General features: G+C 37.2%; 1 protein-coding gene across 5 annotated transcripts in view; it reads right to left on the reverse strand.

Annotated features, from left to right (window-relative positions):
• tox2 (TOX high mobility group box family member 2) overlaps positions 1-19,747 on the reverse strand; it is a 122,642-nt gene that overhangs the window by 95,954 nt on the left and 6,941 nt on the right. For 3 of the 5 annotated variants that reach the window (XM_028003383.1, XM_028003382.1, XM_028003380.1), the window contains exon 1: positions 7,866-8,446. The exons of 1 other annotated variant lie outside the window; for it this stretch is intronic. In XM_028003383.1, the coding sequence (XP_027859184.1) occupies positions 7,866-7,958 (93 nt within the window). In that variant the 5' untranslated portion in view covers positions 7,959-8,446. Of the gene's footprint in view, positions 1-7,865; positions 8,448-19,747 lie in introns of those variants that run through there. One more of the 5 variants, XM_028003378.1, reaches the window with a different exon arrangement.

The following is a 19,747-nucleotide window of genomic DNA, read 5'->3' on the forward strand; positions in this document are numbered from 1 at the left end:
TACAGTCAGTATTCCCTTTTCATCAGCAGACACAGTGCAGAGCAGTGCAGAAAAATGGTTAAATAAATCAGATAAAGCAGATATTTCTCTCTCTCTCCATCTCTTGCTCTCTCGCTTTTTTTCTCTCCCTTGCTCTCATACACATACACACACATTCTTCAGTGAAATCCATCAATCAGCATTTCATGCAGTTTGGGTTTGAACCACACCAAATGCACTAAAACAATAAACGCCTGTCTTTCAAGTTGCTATCTGGACTGGAACACATCTGGTGGCAATGCTCACTTTGGTTTCCACATTGCTGTATGACATTACAGACTCAATGGCAGAATGAAAAATAAAGTACCCCTAAAAATCTTTTTTTTTTTTTTTTTAGTTTCCCTCTGGCGTCTACCCCTTTGCCTTCTTTTTCTCGCTATCTTAATGCACACACCAGATCTACTTCCCCCTCTCGGCTCTAACCAACTAACCTCTCAAACACTATTCCCCCGGCCCATCCCCCAACCAATCAAGAAGTGAATATAAAACAGCACAAGGAAACTGGGCTGCATGAGGGAGGTGGTAGAGGAGAAGGCAGACAGACAGGAGAGAGAAGACGGCAAGTCAAGGCGAATGCTGCTGAGGAACCACTGGCCTCCTGAGGTGAGGACAGTTTAAACAGCCTTGGCTCGCTGGACTCGACCTCACACAAATCACAAGTGTGTGAAACACACACCCAACATCCAGCTGAGCAGCCAGGAGCCAAAAGCCGATAGTAACATTTGGGCTTCAAGGAGCTGTGATGAAAATTAGGGTTAATGTGATTTAATGAGGGGCGTGAGCCGGGCCGAGGTTGGACTGCTTCAACTCTTGATCAATGTCAAATTTGGAATTACTCTGACACCTTGTGATGTGGTGATGCTCCACTGTGGCTTACAGTTTGCTGTGCTCTCTGCAAAGCTGGGAACCTGCAATAATTTTCAGTCTAAAAAAAGACTGGCAATTTCTGGTAAATAACAAGTCACGTGACAGATTATAGTGTGAAAACAGAGATGACTGTCACAGCTGCAATACATCACACCCTCTCTGCTAGAAACAGTTTTAAAAATGTATTGTCATAATTTAATTCTTGGTATCTCATTTAACAAGACATCAACAAAAATAAATAGTCTCTAAGGACTTTGGTGATTAAATTGCAAACCAAGGAGGGTAAACCATAGACTCTATTTTCAGTCATTTTGTGACTTATGACCCTCCACCTTTACCAGCTCTGAGCCATTGAGTCTGGTCTCGATAGTAAGGTGCAGAGCAAAGTGATGGGACTGCAGCAGAGCATAGCTTGTTACTTTCACTGTAAACTGCATGGTAAACTCAAGTCCACGGCCATTAATTCTTGTTATGAACAACAGAATCAATCACTATTTTTTCTCTAAGCTGATATTTGTCAGCAAAATGTCACAGCTGCAGATGGAAATGGCAACATTTGGTCTATTTTTATACGCAGGTATTGACGAACATTTATGAACATAGTCTCCGGCAAATAGTTGAAACCTTGAGACCACCTCTAAAAATGATTATTACTGCCAATTTTAATATATTAGGTTATTTCACAGACCAAATAAACCTTAATATTACTACTACTGTAAAAGCAAACATAGACAATCCTCCTTATTTCTGCTCTTGGGCATATAGCCACTCAGCACCAAGGAAGATAAATGACACTCCTGGGTTGGTTCTTTTGCAACACCAGCTAATAATGTGTCAGGTAGCATTGTACCTAGGTATTTTAGCTTCCCGAGATACATTTTCCATAAATGTTTAAAAAAAATCCCTGAATAGTGAAATTTTCCATGAATGATTTGGAGTTACATTCCTCAGAAAAAATCAGCAAATTAATCTATGAGTATTATTAGCCTCTTTTTTAGCCAGCTGTCCAGCAGTATGCAGCAAGAAATGGGGGAGGGGCATCCAAAGAAAACTCCCGCTTTCTCTAGAATCTCATTAGAAGGACTGGATAATATAGGAAGAATGTCAGAAGAGTTTAGCAGTAATAAAACTGCAACTTTTAAAAACTTTAATGTACTACTAACTGGCCTACGCCTTGTTGCAGCTGCAAAATGAAAACAGATGTGGCAACATTTGAAATTATTTCTATATGTAACAATGTAGTGCAAGAAACATAAACTAAAAGGCATGTTTTGCATGATTTCAGTAAATAATCTCTGACATCTTTAACTCCATTATGTATTTAAGAATAAATTTCAACTCAAAAAAATTTGACCACTTTTACTGTAATGGTTTGTAACAAAAACCCCACAAGCTCCACTGCACCAGAGAACAGCACTGTAGCTACTTATCATTAACTCAGAGACACAATCAGCCCTGGGCGATCCAGCTTCCCTGCATAACCTTTTGACATTGCTGCTGGGAAGGTAAATGTGAGAAAGAAGTTAGACACTGAGAGGGGATGAAGTGAGGAGACATGATTATGAGTTGTGCCAGAAAGTGGTATGATGAAAAAAAGTAAGAGAACAAAAATAAGATGATTGTTACACTGGTATAGTTATTTTTACGAAGAGAAAATGTCTATTTCATGTCTCCACTCTAGGTTATTTGTTCTGAGTTAACTGTCTGGAACTGGATAAGAACAATAAACTCAGAGAGTCCCCAGTTCCAGCCACTTGGGTTGCATTTGGTGTGCAGTGGAGGCATGCATGGGTTAACATTTCCAGAGTGAGAACAGCGGGGATACTGCAGCTCGGACTGGCCAGTCAGCAGAATGTTATGAATGGCAACAATGAAAAAAAAAACCAAAGTCCATGTTGTCGACCCAAGAATGCTTGCCTCCATGTAATTAACTCCTCTCTGTGTACAGAATGAGGTACTACAGAAATAACTTATTTTTTCTGTGTCTATTACGATCATGTTTCTGAGAGAGAGAGAAAAAATCACATTCTCAGAATTTAATATGGATTTTTTTTTCTTATTTTTTTGCCTGGCCATACTTTGAAGTATCCCATGACTAATACAATGATTTGGACGGCATTTGAAATGGAACACACCACTTTGGAAGGGGTTTTACGTGCGCTGCTTTTGAATGGACACACATCAGCAGATTGTTTCTGTTCTGATGAAAAAGCAAAATGTTAAATCTATAGATGAGTGTTAAAACTCATTTGCTGCATTTCAGCAATGATGTGCAGTGCTGAAAATAAACACACTGATGCGGTCCTTCAAATAAAAACTCAAGCAAAGGTATATAAATAACATAAAGTAAGTTGGAACAGATGGCTGCTATGCAAAGAAAAACATCTGCAACCCATTGGATTATAAACCTACAGAATAACTACAGTGTAATTACATGAGAGGCTCTCTCTTGGGCACTGTGCAATTAGAGTGGAGAGGGACGAGGAGAAAGTGGAACATCTACAGCAATCTATCTAACTTCATTTCACCAGAGTGATTCTGCCCGAGGGTATGCACAAGTCATAATGCATTTGACAAATAGTCTCCCGCTAAAAACAGGCATTTGCGAAGAAGTGGCCTTCAGCGCTGGTATACACAGCTGAGTGTGTGCTGAGCAAACAAGCCTCCCACTCAGTGAGGGAAAAGATACAGAGAGGCTTCAAAAAGATTAGGAGAAATCTTGGGTGAAAAGTAAAGATGACTCATGGTTGATTGTGCAAGTGCAGGACAATGCGAGCAGGATAGAGTTGAGAAGAGCAACAGAGCCGTTGGGCTCCTAGCCATACACAAATCGATTCTCTTCTCATGTGTCTTTTTTTGCATTGCTTTGAACAGTGAATGCATAGGTTGTTTGTATGAGAAGAGAAAAGACTTGATCTCTCCATGATTGTATTATCTTTTTATATAAATACTTGTATATTGACAAAGTATTACTTTCTTTCCCTGCAACAATTTCAGATATAAAGTTAACTGACATCAGAGATACACCAATTAATTGCACAAAGGCTGAAATAAGCCATTTTTTCTTAATAAAGTTCTATTTTACTAATTTGAATGGTAACAAAGCAAAGCACTGTCATCGCCTCAGGGCATGACATCAACCAAGAGCATAAAGATTAGGTACATAATTACTCTGATGGATAAATGAGGAACATATTGCAGTTCCTTAATTTTCTATTGAATTCAAAACTACTACCTCTCTGAGGGAACTGCAGCACTTTTCCTATTTTCTATGTTGTAGTTCTTATATTATTATTAATATTGGTATAAGCAGCTCAGGCAAAAAAAAAAACCTTAAAAAAAACATCTGCCAATTCAACATTTTTAGCACAGAATATAGTTGCCTATTTTCTCCATCCTTATTTATTTGAAGAAACTAGGTTAACCAACTGAAAGAACAATCCACTTACTGCAACTCAACATGATACCTTTGATGGAAGTAAAATGTATTGCATGGCTGTGTTTTTTAATGGGTGGTTTCATTTTTGTGATTGTTTAACGTCCAATTGTGAGCAGAGCCTTATTCAAAATTCACTGCACATTTTGCATTTGTGGTCCTCAATCATTATGTCAGAGTGATCCATACTCCTGGCACACATCAATCAACCATCAGCTTGAATGCGGCCAATCAGCTCAAACTGGTTTCAGCTTTCTTTACATTGGTTCCCTATTAACTCCTTCAACACTCAAAAACAGTACATGAATGTATATATATATATATATATACTGTACTTCTATGCAGCAAACAACTCAAGTCTTCCACAAAATGATTTTATGCAACAAGAAACAGGAAGTGACTGTGTTTTGATACATGGATTATTTCAGTTAGTACAATGCACACTTCCTGATTTGTGCCTTGACATACTGGGCTATTATTGGTTTTTACACCTTCCATGAAGATGTAAAATATGATCCATCAGTGAACAAATAGTTGTAATGTAGCAAAACATACAATGAAAACACATTTTTATAACCATCACAAGCCTGCTTGTAGCTGAGGTATGCTTAACAAGAGAGTAGCTCTAAAAATAAATTCACCACATAAGTGAAAAAAAAGTTCCTGCATCATTTTATAAGTTATGTGTAATAACAAGAGTACAGTTGCAATAATGTGCTACTTTACATCTTAGTCACAGGTGTTGCCTTAGTCATGACAGTGCTATATGTCTTTCTGTGGGCTCTGTTCTTGCTGTATAATAACAACCAGGACAGTTCACTATGTTAAAAGTATAAATCTTCTTACATAGCACCAGGCTTCACTGAAAACATAAATATACAGTATCTGCCAAAATAATGAAGTTATAAACACAAGTTATAAACACAAACTTTAATATATGTTGCAGTAAATTTTGTTGCATTAGACCACAAACTGGAAGGGAAATTATACACTGTTTTTCAAATTTTGTGAACATATAAGAAATGTCAGGAAATGAAAATGACATTTGGATTATAAAACAATATTCCAAGCTTTGAGCTTCTAAAAATCACACAACCAAAACATGGAATGAGTAAAGCATAGCTGAAACCTATCAAAACAAAGATCATACTGGCAGGCAGTGCAAGGAGAGCAATAATCAGACAATGGTGACTCAGGAGGAGTTGGAGAGATCAACAAGCTCAGAAAGGAGAATTTGTTCACAGGTCAACTATCTATCAAATTCAGCCACTATGGATGAGTGACAAGACTGTCAAATTGTTAAAAGTCAAACTTTTTCACTTCTGTAATTTGATAAATGCAAAGTATCTGACAGACCATTTTCTAAAAACAATAATATTAATAATAATCTGCTATATACAAATGAGTTTATATATAGCAAAAAGCTTTTTTTAATGGAAAACTCAGTTTTTGAAGAAGAACTTATATGGATTATCACCCTGAACATACTATCCACCCTGTTACACAAGTTGGATGACAACATCACACTTTGAGGTGCTTTTCTCCAGCAGGGACAAGAAAGCTAGTGAGTGTTGATGGAAAGGTAAATAAAGCCAAGTAAAAGTCAATCCAGGAGGAAAACCTGTTATATGACACAGATTTTCCTGTGAGTGGGTCATAGTTTTATCTTTGAGCAGGACCAGGACCTTAAACATGCAGTCAGTCCCTCAATAGCCTGGCCTAGATCCAAATCTAAAACAGAATTCATGCCAAAGCTTGAAGACTAATATTCGCAAAGTAAATACAAAAACAGGCCACACTTTTCAGATTTTTTCTTTTTTTTAAACAGAAAATTATACATATAATTTTCATTCCCTCACGAATGTAGACTATAATATGGTGGTCTATCACATACAATTCCAATAAAATACACTTTTCTAGTTGCTATGTCACAAAACATGAAACGGTTCCACAAGTATTGACACTTTGCAAGTCACTGTATAACTGCTGCTAGACTTTGCATAACCACTTTAAGAGCATGTCTTCCACATTTACTCGGATAAACCTACCTGAATGTTGAAATTTAAAAATAAGTCAAACGTTCATTCAGGTAACAAGTATTAAATACATTTTTGATGTTTTATCCCAGTGAAGGGTAGGTTTATATTGCTATTTAATGACTGAGGCTGGCATTATAGATGGTAAGGAAGTGTCAGTAATCCGCTCATAATAGTTTGTAAAGTAATCAAAAACCTCTTCACCATGAGTGTTTGTGTGTGGATGACAGAATGCAACTGTATGTATCCAGGCAGGTGACCATGTGTATGAACAGGGGGGATTAACAATCCAAATATTGCACTGTGCTATAATGTTTCACATGTATCACCTTGTCGTCAGCAAATGTTAACGGCCTGCTGACTTCCCCCCAGGTCCTAGGGCAAGCAAATTCTTATGAATGGCTATGGATATCTCTCCCCAGAATACATTTTAATAGCTGTTTGCACAAGTTTTACCTTGACCACAAAATTGAAGGAGCCTTTAAGTGGCTTTTACTTCTGGGTTTGGTGTGCATGTATGTTTGTTTTTTGTATGGATAATACTTAGCAAATTATTTAGTTTCACAAACTACAATCAGAAAAATTCAGAAAAGGACCTAGGAAAAATTTATGTAACTTTTTAATGGAGGAAAAAAAATCTTTTTTCTTGAGCTTAAGTTGAATATCTTGTGTAAAATCTGTTTATTTTGAGACGTTTTGAAATTGTTGACAACATAAATACAAAAGCTTGATTTAAAAGGAAAATATTGATGTAAAAATTTCAGTGTTGGCCGCTTAAATTGGGTCGTCTCTTTAAAAACATTAACCACTGCTCTTTTGTTTTTCTGCTAAAGTTCTAATAATCATATGCAAGAATGTGCTAATAGATTTCAGCTTAAAAAAGCCGTGCAGCTGTAACCTTGGGTCTTTTTATACGGCTCAGATGCAAAAAAAAATACCACGTTTCGAAATGTTGGTAACTGTTTATTACTGTGCGCAAATCATTGCCATCTGCGAACTCGTTTGTGGCAGATATGAGTATAATTTACGCAACTGAGTGAGATAATTTATAATCATTCAGGGAAGTTTTCAAGCTAAATAATATCCGTTAAAATGCAATCTCACACACATTCAATGTTTTGTTCAGTTTGATCAGAGAAGCAGTGCCCGAAAGAGAGCGGTGCGCTCCAACTCTGCTTCCATGGCACAACAGTGATATACTAAAGACGACATTAAAACAAACTCCAGATGAAGAAAAATGCATGAGCGCGATCTCAGAGCAGGTGTCAAAGACAGCAAATATGAAATGGAAAAAAAAAAGTTTAATAAAAGCTTGCTGCAGCTGCGGATTCATGGCATGTTTATCCCCAGGGAAACAAAAGTGCAGCGCAAGCCCAACCTCAATGCCCAGTGCCTTATTACACAGCCATGTGTAACCAATGCACGTTTGCGCGCTTGCACTTGAAATTGACACATCTCAGTCGACTTTAGTAGAGTTAATTGTTTACCTTGTTGGAATGATAATAGTCCAGCCCGGAGTCAGTCGGTAACGTACATGAACCCACGCTGGAAGGGGGAGCTGGATAAAATCTTACGTCCATCTCAAAGAGCGCAAAACTGACGGCATGAAAGCGTAGCTCCAAAGGAAAAAAAACTGTGCAATGTCTCTCTCTCCTGCACACTCTCAAACACACGCGCACACACACGCCGTCTCTCACCCTTCTGTGTTGTGTGTCAAACCGGGCAAAAAGTACGACAAGTGGAAGAAAAAGGATTCTCTCCAGACGTTCAGTTTCTATATCCGTTCTACAGATACTTCAGCACTATATGGACATTCAGCACAATGATGCTGCACGATATCTAACATCCCTATAAAGTTCACTTAGGGAGACGGAGGAATTGATGGGAGCGTCGCCGCCACAGTGGTCTCAGAAACTAAGAAGCAGGACATTTAGTGAAGTTGTTGGAGCCGAACCGAGCCGGGTGGTGCTGCAGGTACAGATGCAGGAATGAAATTGTCAGCGGTCGCTCCCAAAGCGCCCGTTCTCCCTTCCAGCTTTCCAGACGCTCTGAAGCTTCGTCATGTGGGAGCGCTCTAATGCTCTTTACGCATCCATGCGTTCCCTTCCACTCAACTGCTACTCGGCTGCGACCTCTATCGGTCAGAGGGGGGAAGAAACATAGTGAGCATGAGCGGATTGATTGAATGTTTAGGATGGACAAAAAAATTGGCTTTCAATTTCTAGGATGGGACAATGTTTGCTAAGTCCTGGAAAAAGCTATCTTAATGCAATTTATCGCTGGTCTCAGTCTAAACAGACTGATTTAAAGACTTTTACTCAGCTTCTTTCATGCTGAATAATTGACTCTAAAATGTCTTTATCACCTGTACTCCAATAATTACTTAAATCTAAAAGGCAAACAATGAAAATGTGCTTAGATGAAGCTAATGTTATGAAGCTGAATATTTCTACTTTAATGTGTACCCAGTATCCAGCAGTTTAAAAATTAAATTGCAATCTTACAATAACTTTACTTGGGCTTGTTTTTCTTTTTGCCATGCAAAAGAATTCACATCCCTTTCACATTCTGACCTTTTAAACCCAATCGTCAGTGTATTTTATTGGGTTCTTATGCAATATACCAACATAGTGTTGTGCATTATAATTACGTGAAACAAATTTTGTCATCATCTGTGGTCATCTTCCCTTCTAAAGAAAAGTACACCCCCATGCCACTGCCACTACCATGTTTCACCATACAGATGTGTTCATTTAAGTTCAGTGTTAGTTTACAGCAAAAGATAGTCTTTTACATATAGGCCAAGAATTTCAAATTATTGAAATTCATCTCAACCCAAGATGAACCTCATGTTTCCAAAATGTCTCTGTTTAAACCACGAGTGCTGCAGAATGCAAGTAAAGACACAAGGGACCAAATGTTGCATTTTAAATCAAACCAGTTGTGATACAAACATGTGTAGTGACGTACACCAAAAGGACCAATCATGTATTTTTGAATATATATATTACAAAGGTAAGCTTAAATAGACATTCATAACAATAAAATTACATATTTATTAAAAAGCATGACCCTTTAAAAATAGAAAAAAAATTCCCAAAAGAAAAACATTATGTATATTTCCAAACCAAAATATTAAAACGTGTTATGCAGTCGTATCAAAATCTATTATGTTACATGTTCATATTTTGTTTACCACAAATAGAGAACACGAGGCTCTTGCAAAGTTCTGTTTGATACATTGTTTTAAACATTTTTGCCTTACAGCTATTTTGTAAATGTTCCTTATGCTTGTTCTTTTGTTGTGTGACAGCAGGCAGCAGAATGCTTGCTGAGAAGAGACGCGATAGCTTAGATAATATGCTTTGCAACTCTGCTTCAATTTTGACCCTTGCGCACACAATCACATTTACACACCTGGATGATTACAAAACACACTCACACAGCGGCCAGCACAACAGGAAGTGCACACAGAACAATGTCCAACCAGAGTTGCAGAAAGGTATTGAAAGGAAAAATATAACCTCACTCCCAGAGAAAAGTGTCTCACACTGGGTTTAAGAATAGGTTGGTGTTATTTACTCAGTCATTTTTGTCTTTAAAGTGTTTTTGCACAGCAGAGCTACATGTTAGTTACACACTCATGACAAAATTTGTGTGTGTGGCGGTGGGCGTGTGCATGTGGGTGTGCATGCGGGTATGTAGGGTTGTGCGTTTTTCTCTTCCTCTGCTTTTGGTCCATGCTTTGGCTTTGGCTCTGTGTGATAGTGTGTATGTGTTAACCAAACTGCCATTGTCATCCCAGTGGGCGACTTGTTGGCCCCCTCAGGACTCAGCCTCGGTGGATGTTGCTATTACACGGCGTGGTGGCTTTGGCCTTGGGATGTAAACCTGCTTTAATGCAAAGCACAGATGGGTTGCACCATGGGCTTGCTGTTGTGGTCCACCATCAGCTGCCAGTTCAGGCTATCGTACCTCCAAGCTCATAAGGTTAACCATCACAAGGACACTGATTTCTTCTCTCTCTTTTTTTGCCTATGATTCGCTGTTTGAGTGACTCTTTACTGTCTGTCACTTTCTGTCACAGTGTCACTTGTCCAACCAACCTCCCTCTCTTCCTCTTTCTCCTTCTGTGTTACTGCAGAAGACACAGTACACAGGGGTATTTGGCACATGTAGACTTGTGGCTTCATTGGAAAGGAATGTGTTTAGTTTTGTGGAGTTTTGAACACTGGCCAGTGACAGAAGAAATTGTGCCATGTCGAAAGAAAATTGTGGATCAAAAACTTGCAAATAAAAGAGCCCTAGTTACAGGGAAAAAGATACAGTCAGCAGCAAGAAGATGATACACAGATGCAATGACTTATTAGACAACAATACAGTTATCATGGCTATAGAAGGAATGTGACAGGCAGAGTCTATAGTCTATAAGTCTATAGAACATTTTCCAATGTCTTATGCAAGTTATATTATTTAGAGTTCTCTCAATGAATACTATCATCTGTTCAAAGTTATTAGAGGAAAAACTGTTTTTATTGTAATGGAAAGCGTCTCTGCTATGTCATTAGAAAAGAAATGGAAACTATGCAGCATTATTTCCTGTTAACTGTTATTACTCTGCCACTAATTAGATGATGCCAGCAAGAGCTGACTTTATAAGAAACTTTATATTACTTTACCCTAAAATATGATTTTCATGTGTAGAGAAATTATGATTAATGGGAATTGCACACAGAGTAAGAATAGATAAAAGCATATTTATTTTTACAAAAGCAAATTATTCTTTTGAGAAGCAACCACTCTTTGAATTCAAGATTGTGTGTCTTCAACAAACCTTACATTTACTCATACACCAAGTACAAGCGTTCCTGTTTCCTGTTCTGTCATTACAGCACAAATGTGTTAATATTCCCCTCACAGACTTAAATTTATATTTTTTTAAACCAGAAATTCTGTTGTTGAAAGGCTATGAAATATAAATCTGTCAACGATAATAAAGTGATATAAAACTTGAACAATCTGATTATTAAAAAAAAAACTATCTTGTAAAAATATATTTATACCGTTATAAGTTTTTATTTGAAATATCTTAATTGGCATTACAGCAAACAAATCCTTCTGACCAGGGTTTTTTTGATTGTTTCCGTTTTCACAGAGTTGCCCTTGAGGTGCTTCTGTCATTTAAGTTTAAAAGGTATCATCAACATACAATAGCATATAAATATTTTCAAATATTCCTTTGAACGTTTTCACTTTTCATCTTGCTGCAACCACAAATTTAAATTGATTTGACTAGGTTCCTTGGGATAAAACAACACAAAGTTTTGCATGTGAAGTGAAAATAAGTGGCATTGGTATTCCCCTTTATTCTGATACCTCTAAATAAAATTCACAATTGCCAGTTACCCAATTAGTAAATTGAGTCCAACTGTGTGTAATTTAGGTTGTTCTGTGAATCCCCCAACAATTTGTTGGAAAACATTAGTAAACAAAAAGTATTATGAAGACCAAGAAACACACCAGACAGGCCAGGGGCAAAGTTTAAAGCAGATTTAGGTCATAAAATGATCCCAAGCTTTGAACATCTCAGGGAATTCTACTCAATCCATATTCCAAAAATGAAAAGAGTATAGCAAAGCTAACAAACCATGGCCTCCATCTAAAATAGGGATTGAAAGCAATAATCAGAAAAGCAGCCAAGAGGCCGTGCTAAATCAGGCAGCTGTGTGGAAGAGTAGCAAGAAAGCTAGGAAAAATATTGATGAAAGAAAGTGTCAAGAAGTGATGTTTACAGTTTGCCAGAAACCATAGAGGGAACGCTGCAAAGTTTTCTGCTCACATGAGAAATACTGTGTGGTGAAAAAATTAAAAAGTCAACTGAAAAACATCATCCCCATTACAAAACAAGTAGGCTGCATCATGTTAGGGAGATGCTTTATGTTTTTCTGTAGATAGTGGGATGTTGGTCTGAGATAATAGAAAGAGATATGGAGCTATGTACTGAGAAATTCTCCTACAGCATACTGACCCTAAAGTCACAGCATATGTTAGGATAGCCCAGTTGAGGCACTGGTTGGCTAGAGTGTGTGCATCATGTAGGCTGCAGTGCTTGATGCTGTTGTCCAGGGCTTGATTCCGATCTTGGGCCATTTGCTGCTGGTCTTTCCTTTCGCTATCCTCACTAGTTTCTGTCCATTTACTGCTCAATAAAGGCCACTTGGAACTTAAAAATAAGCTTCTAAATATCCCCTTGTTAAAATTCAGAACTAAATCTGAATAGGAATCTGACATGGGAATTTTTGTCTCAAGATGTGCAAAGCAAGACATCCAAAAAGACTTTCAGGTTTAATTGCAACAAAAGCAGCTTCTACAAAGGATTAACTCAGGGAGCTGAATACAGATCCATAGGGTATTTTAGGGTTTTATTTGTAAGAATAGATAAATATTAATATATCCCAATAAGTTACACTGAAGTTTAAAGTTGTGACTTTGCAAAATATGAAAGTCCCCAACAAGCTCTCCCTTCTGGTCTCACTAAGTTATATCTATTTATCTGAATTTTTATTTACAACAAAGCCACCAAAATTACCACTCATGCAGCAGCAACGTACCTCAGTGATGACTGATTTTCCATATAAACTCAGTAAAATTACAAACATAAAGAACCTTGGTTAATTTATGATCTACAATATCTCAGGGAACAAATAGAGCTTAGTCTGGGAGTAGTCATTAACAGGGAAAAGGGGACCTATTTGTCACCAGCAATAAAATTGCAGGAAAGGTACTGGAACAATAATCGAAAGGAAACAAAGTGACAATCTGTTTAAAACAGGAAGCACAGGTTCAGTGTGCTGTGAACCCATTAGCCCACCCCACTCTCATTCTAATAGTTGTGCTGTTTTTGGGATTGCGACTAACCTGAAAAACCAGATCGTTTGACACACCAAACCATCTGGGAAGTCATCTGCAGAAACAGCTTAAAAAAATGAAGAGATTTTTAGAAAAATTCTTGGCAGGTGATTGGATGAACCATCTGTGCAGCATCTATACTAGCTAGGACAGTTGGTAACTCAAAGTATTTCAGAAAAAATTCTTCTTCAAAATGATCAAAAATATGAAAAAGAAAAAGAGATGCATCCATATCAGCGAAGCTTTCTACTATAAACTGAATTCATCCATACTTCAGAGGTTTTGATTCCCCCCTCCTTTGTATGAAGAAGAGCACATTAGGTTACTCTCTCATCTGTAACAAACAAGCAACAAATGAGTTATGCAAGTGCTATTTAATGTCATTATAATAAGAGCTTCAGTTCCCTGCTAGTTATGGGAAGTGAAGCTGTCAAGGTGTGGTTTTGTCAAAAATACAAGATGTTTGTTGTTGAGCACTTTAAATAAAAAATTAATGTTTAAAAAAACTCAAAGCTCTCAGTTTTGTAAAATCCCACCAGGACTTTCATGAATCAACTTCTCTCTTTTCAAACAAGGTCAGTATTGTCTATTTTTGTTTTATACCTTTTGGAATATAAATTTTAAGCCGTATTTCTTTATTTTGTTTAGCATTCTCTTTGGTAATGCAACTGCATTGCCTTGATCCACAGATAGTTATTCCATATAAGGCTGTCCTGAGCACTGCAAACATAGAACTGATGGTAAACAGGAAATAGTTCAATAGGTCCACTTGAGCAGAGAGATGACTCATTAATGACCTGAATTTAAACAAAAAAAGCACACCGTGTTTTTCATGTTACACAGAAGAAACCTGTTTGTAGGAAAAATAATAAAAATAATAAAACACTCGGAAACAGTTCATGCTAAAATAAGATTCACCCTGCTTTGATTTGTGTCATTTGTGTTCTGTGGATCACTTTGTTAAAGAGAAGCCTGTGAACAGGCTTTTTAAATGCCTCTATGGATGACTTTGCCTTTGACTTTGCCTCTCATACAATGAATTTCACTTTATACCAATTTAGGCTGCATCAGAGTGGTGCAGAGGTGATTAATTTTCCACTTTCACATTTCCACTCAGCTCCAGCAACATGAATATAAGCCCATCCAGGTCGGTAATTTGGCTTTTTTCTCCATAACCATGTACGTAAAATGATGTCTGTTTATCTTTTCCAAACTACGCAGGTACGATCATAAACAGAGGATGGCAAAATTAATTTAAATAGGCCACAACTGTCAGGAAAAACAACACAAATGATGACATGAGGGGCTAGTGAGATAGTATTCTGGGTATCAAGGTACCATTATTGCTCCAGATCCGACCACCTACGTCTCAGTACATTTGTGTTGTTTCAATCTTCCTTGCTTTTCATCATAGATAAAACTAAAAGACAGTTGTGCAAAGTGACATTTCTGTATTTTCTTAATTTCAAAAGTCAGGTAGAGTTCTGGTCAGATGTGTACATACTCTAATTATTGATAGGAATTAAATTGGGTCTACTAGTAATGGATTAAAATGGTTCTTTTCACAGGGTAGATTGATAGATTGCTTCAAGAAGTAACAATTACAACATTCATTGTGAATTTGTATAATCCACACAAGAAAAAAATTAATCATAAATGCTCAAACATATACATCCTACCCCAAAATCATTTAAATAAATGATGCTGAGAAAGTTGTACCTTGACTCCACACTTCTAAATGCACACATGGCCTGTCTTCTTGTTAGAATGTGTGGAGTTTATTTTTTGGTTTCCTAGCAGAGACCTGGCCTTTGACCATCATTCACATTTTTTCCTAAGGTTGAGGTTAAGGCTTTCAGAGCAGCTTTAATAAAACCTTCCTAAACTGGCTTTGATCTGGGTTTGGAATCAATGTGTGACTGGAATATACAGACACAGTTGTCATAGTCTTAAAGATCCTGAAACAACAGTACCACAGTCAACAGTGAAGCAGTTTAGTATTTACCAAGAAAAAAAAAACTGCTTCAAAATCATTCTTGATGCTTGTCTGAAATCTGCAGATGCCGACATGAACAAAAGTAATGCTTTCTGAAGAAAGGCTTCATGGTTAGATGAGTAAAAGGTTGACTTATTTGGGTTCAGAAACTAAAGCGATGTTTGGAGATGAAAAAGCTGCAATATGTAACTTTTACAATGTCTCTGTGTCGTGACTCGATAATATGAGACAGATTATTTGTGAAAAGATTGAGGTCCTCCACCTCCTCGCAGTGCTCCTATTGCTATCTGCAGAAATACATTGCTCCCAGTCAAAAACAACCAATCAGAGCCAGGAGGTAGGTCTTAGCACTGTCAGTAATGCTCATGTGCTCTGCTCAATGTTCTAATGGCGGAGAAACAACTTACCATTTCAGAAAAACTGTCTATCTGCTGTCATTGGTGGCCATGCTTACTAACCTGAGCATTCATGGCAGACTCCATTTTGGGGAACTATCTGTAGACTAGCAGAGAGCAATGGGTACCGTGTGAGCAGTGTGTACACAAGCATGATCAACAGCGCTAAGACCCTCCTCCGATTGGTTCTGACCAAACAGAATGACAGATGACAGTAGGACCACAAAGAGGAGACAGAGGAGCTTGAGTTTTTTCTTTTTTTTTTTTTTACAGATTATCTGTTGCATGCCATACTGTCACAACATGTCAACAGTTTTAATCAAGATGTAAAAAACATATTTTCTGTAAAAGTTATGTACTACAGTATTAAGGAAAGGCTTTTAAAGCTAAGAACACTGTACTAGCTGTCATGCAAGGCGGTGGTAAAATCATGTTGAGAGTTTTTTTGGGAGTCAGTGGCGGTGGTGGATTCATTGTACAAGTGGATGGAACAGTGAAGAAGGCAGTTAACTCTTCTTGAACTTAATCATGATTCAGTTTCACTTCAAATCTACTGCTTGACTGGAAGTGTTACAACACAAGGACACAAAGCAGTTTCAACTGTTTTGAAAATGAAGTGACCATGGCTAAAGTTGAGTGCTTGCCAGAAAATCAACTAATTTCAACAAACTCTGACTGGTATAAATACAGTATATTGACAAAATCCTGTTGAAGTCTACCAAAGCAGGTATCTAAGGTGCAAGTTTTTGGGGGACGTAGGGCACTTATCATGTAGATTTGGGAAAATCTATAGCAAAATTCAAACTTATGCCCTACATTATTTATATAAAAGCTATTTGAGCTCCATGTTGTTTCAATGGTCTACACTGAAAGGAACAAAATGTAGTATGAAATTACTGTTGATAATTCGATGTATGCATGCTTCTGTCATGAACTGTATGAGTAACACTTCAAATGGCTAACAATGAGAGAGTTACCAGACAGGTGCGAAAATAAACTTTATGGTTGTTCCAAAATAACAACAATTGTGTAATTAAAAACACTTTGCAGAATTTGCAGTTCTGTTCATTAAAGCCCAGTTTAGTCTTGTATTAAACCCTGTGTGAATAAATTGTGTGTGAAAGAGTCTGTGAGGCTGTGGCAGGCACACCACAAAGGGCTTTTTACTGTTGAACCTTTGCTAACCTTTTCTGGCAACTGACATTCAATAATGAGACTATGTTGTCTCTTGTTCCTTTGGACAATCGTCCATTGAAACAAATGTCATTCATGGACTATGTTCCACCCTCTGCATGACCCTTTTCCATATTTGTGATTAGCTGAAGTTGATTTTCTCTAAATGAAAACCAACCACATTCATTATTTATTGTTGATTTTGAATGTATTTTTCTTAGACTATAAAGCATATGTTGCCAATGATCCTGCTAAATATAAACGTTGTGTTTTATGGTATATATTGCTTATGTGACATGTATTTCAACAAAATCCCACTCTTTGTAATTTGAATCTAACACTCTAACGCAACCAAATATAAAGCAGTGGACATTTTCTGTTTTACTGTTACAAATCAATCCAACATCTCATGTTTTAGAGTACTTTTAATTACAGAAATGGTAATTTTAACTCATGTTTTTCAAATCCATTACGCCTTCTTTTTTCCATACCTCTCTTGAATAAACCCTCCTCTTTATCATCCTCTCATTCCCCGACCTTCTACTTATGTTGCACATGAGAAATAAGAGGGGGGATGGGGCTGAAGATGAATGAAACAGAGAGTGGGGAATGAAAGGGAGTTGGAGGGGAAAAAGAGAAGAGAGCAAGATTGGGGAAAAATGCCCTTTGACTGGATTTAAAAAGTCTGTGGCATTTCATTTTCAGAGAGAGGGGAGCTTCATCTCCTTCAGATCCTTTAAGGGCCAACCTAATTGATTAATGTTTCCATCTCATTGCAAAATGAAGGGGAGGGGAAGGCGACTTAACTGGAGCCTTTCACAATCTAAAGTCTTAAAACAGAACCAACACAAAGACAGACGATGACAGAATGAAAGACAAAGTGATGAAATAAAGTCTAAAATTCCAGTGCATGAGTAAAATATGTTGAAGGTCAAAATTGCCACAAGAGTACTCTCGACATAGAGGAAGAGTGTCATGTTTGAACCACCATACAACATGATCTTTTTGTAATTAAATAACTCATTCATTGTGGCAAATGATGCATGTGGTTTCACAAAAATGCTGTGTGTTTCAGCTCCTCTCATGGCATACAGGCAATTACTGGATTTAAAAATTAAATTTAAGAAAATCTACCATCTAGCATTTCTGTTCATATTCATAACTTGATAATTTAATGCTTTGAAGAGGTGATGCACTTCCTGATAAGGAAAAAGTATCACATTTTCCGCTTAATGACACAGACCTATGCCAATTTTAAGCTTTTTTTACTTATGACCTGAGGTTGGAGGAACAGAAAGATGATTGCAGTGAAACAGAATTCATGGAAATTCATGGGAATTCACAGTCACCTAAAATTATGGAGTTGTGCACATGCAGTTGCAACCTGATCAACCTGGTGAGAACAAAATTCTCTGAATTTTCTCACTGAAAATGTAATGTGATTACCTGCCCTTTTTACATGTTTCTGACAGCAGCATGAAAATATTTAGATATCGTTGAGCCCGTGAGCGTTTTCCAGTCACAAAACAAAACCAGCGGAGAGAAGCCAAAACAGTAGTGACCTTTCCCCAACATGGTATATTAAATATGAAAGGTCAGCTCAGATTGTGGGGGAGGGTAGCAGTGGAGTCTTGCACTGAGCAGACACAGACAAAATACTGTAATATCTACCAGGCAAATCCCAGTGGTTTCCTTCAGAGGTCATTTGAATGTGAAGGGAAAAAGGCAAAAACAGAAGTCAGAGAAACACACTTCAGCAATGTTTCTTGTCTGCTCTTGAATTTGAGATCTGCACTCCACACTGCAATACAGTAGACTGGCTATTTTCATAAACCCTTAATAATCCCTCCACTCTTCTTGCATGCCTGTGCTAACATCTGTTCCACTTTTGGAGTCAGAAATATTGTAATTTAATATAATTTGTGGTTATTTGTTAACCGTAAAATGCAACCTCTGCAATAATGGCCATAAAAATGATTTCCATTCACTGTAATTAACGCCCTGTCATATAATTCAGTCCTCTGAAAAGAGAGTCGGCTATTTAACTGCCAATCCCTCCATTCAGTGTTGGAATGCAAAACAAAACAAAACAAAATTATCACTTTTTTATGATTGTAGATGCCTTTTCAATCAGAATTAAAGTCATTTACAAGAGGGAGACATCTGTGTCCTCATCAATGTAGTATTTAAAATGGATAGCACATAGAGAATGTATATTTAGATGTAAATCAGTCAAGTTACGTTTTTCTTAATTTAGATTTAGCATCTGTTTTAAAAACACTGGTTTCACTACAAGGGCTCTGATCCAAATCCAGAAAATTTGTTCAATAAGAGAGAGAGGAGTATAAAAACACCTTGAAATTTACACACAGGGGTAAATACAGATATGCTGCCAGTTGTGCAATTTAGCGTGACTTATGGTTTATGTCCATCACTTGAGATGAATAGTACATTTTGAATGTAATAAAATGGGTAATATTATTGACACAATATATTGGCACAGAATAACACTTCAGCTAATTACATGTGGAAAGGTTTTTTGTAATAAAATAAATAATACATTTTGACAAAATGTGAAAATGTAATGGTGTGTGAATATTTTGCAAGGTGCTGTAAATACTGAACATGGTCTACTGAAAGGAAATGCTAAATGCATAGCTCCAAAAAAAGATCAAAGCAGTTCAGTTACTCTGTGGAACCCCTTCTGCTGTGACCTAGTTTCTTAAGGTCAGATTAAACCTACCCTGTAAATGAAAATAATTTATTACAAATGCTAAATTGACTGCTTTTAGGTTGTTTTGTCAGTACAGAGTTTAATATTTTGAAACTTATTTTGGAATAGTTGCAAAGTGAAAAGTTTCAAGAAGTTTGAAGAGGTGGTTATGCTTCCCAATAA

Source organism: Xiphophorus couchianus, chromosome 20 (assembly GCF_001444195.1).
Source record: "Xiphophorus couchianus chromosome 20, X_couchianus-1.0, whole genome shotgun sequence".
NCBI lineage: Eukaryota > Metazoa > Chordata > Actinopteri > Cyprinodontiformes > Poeciliidae > Xiphophorus > Xiphophorus couchianus.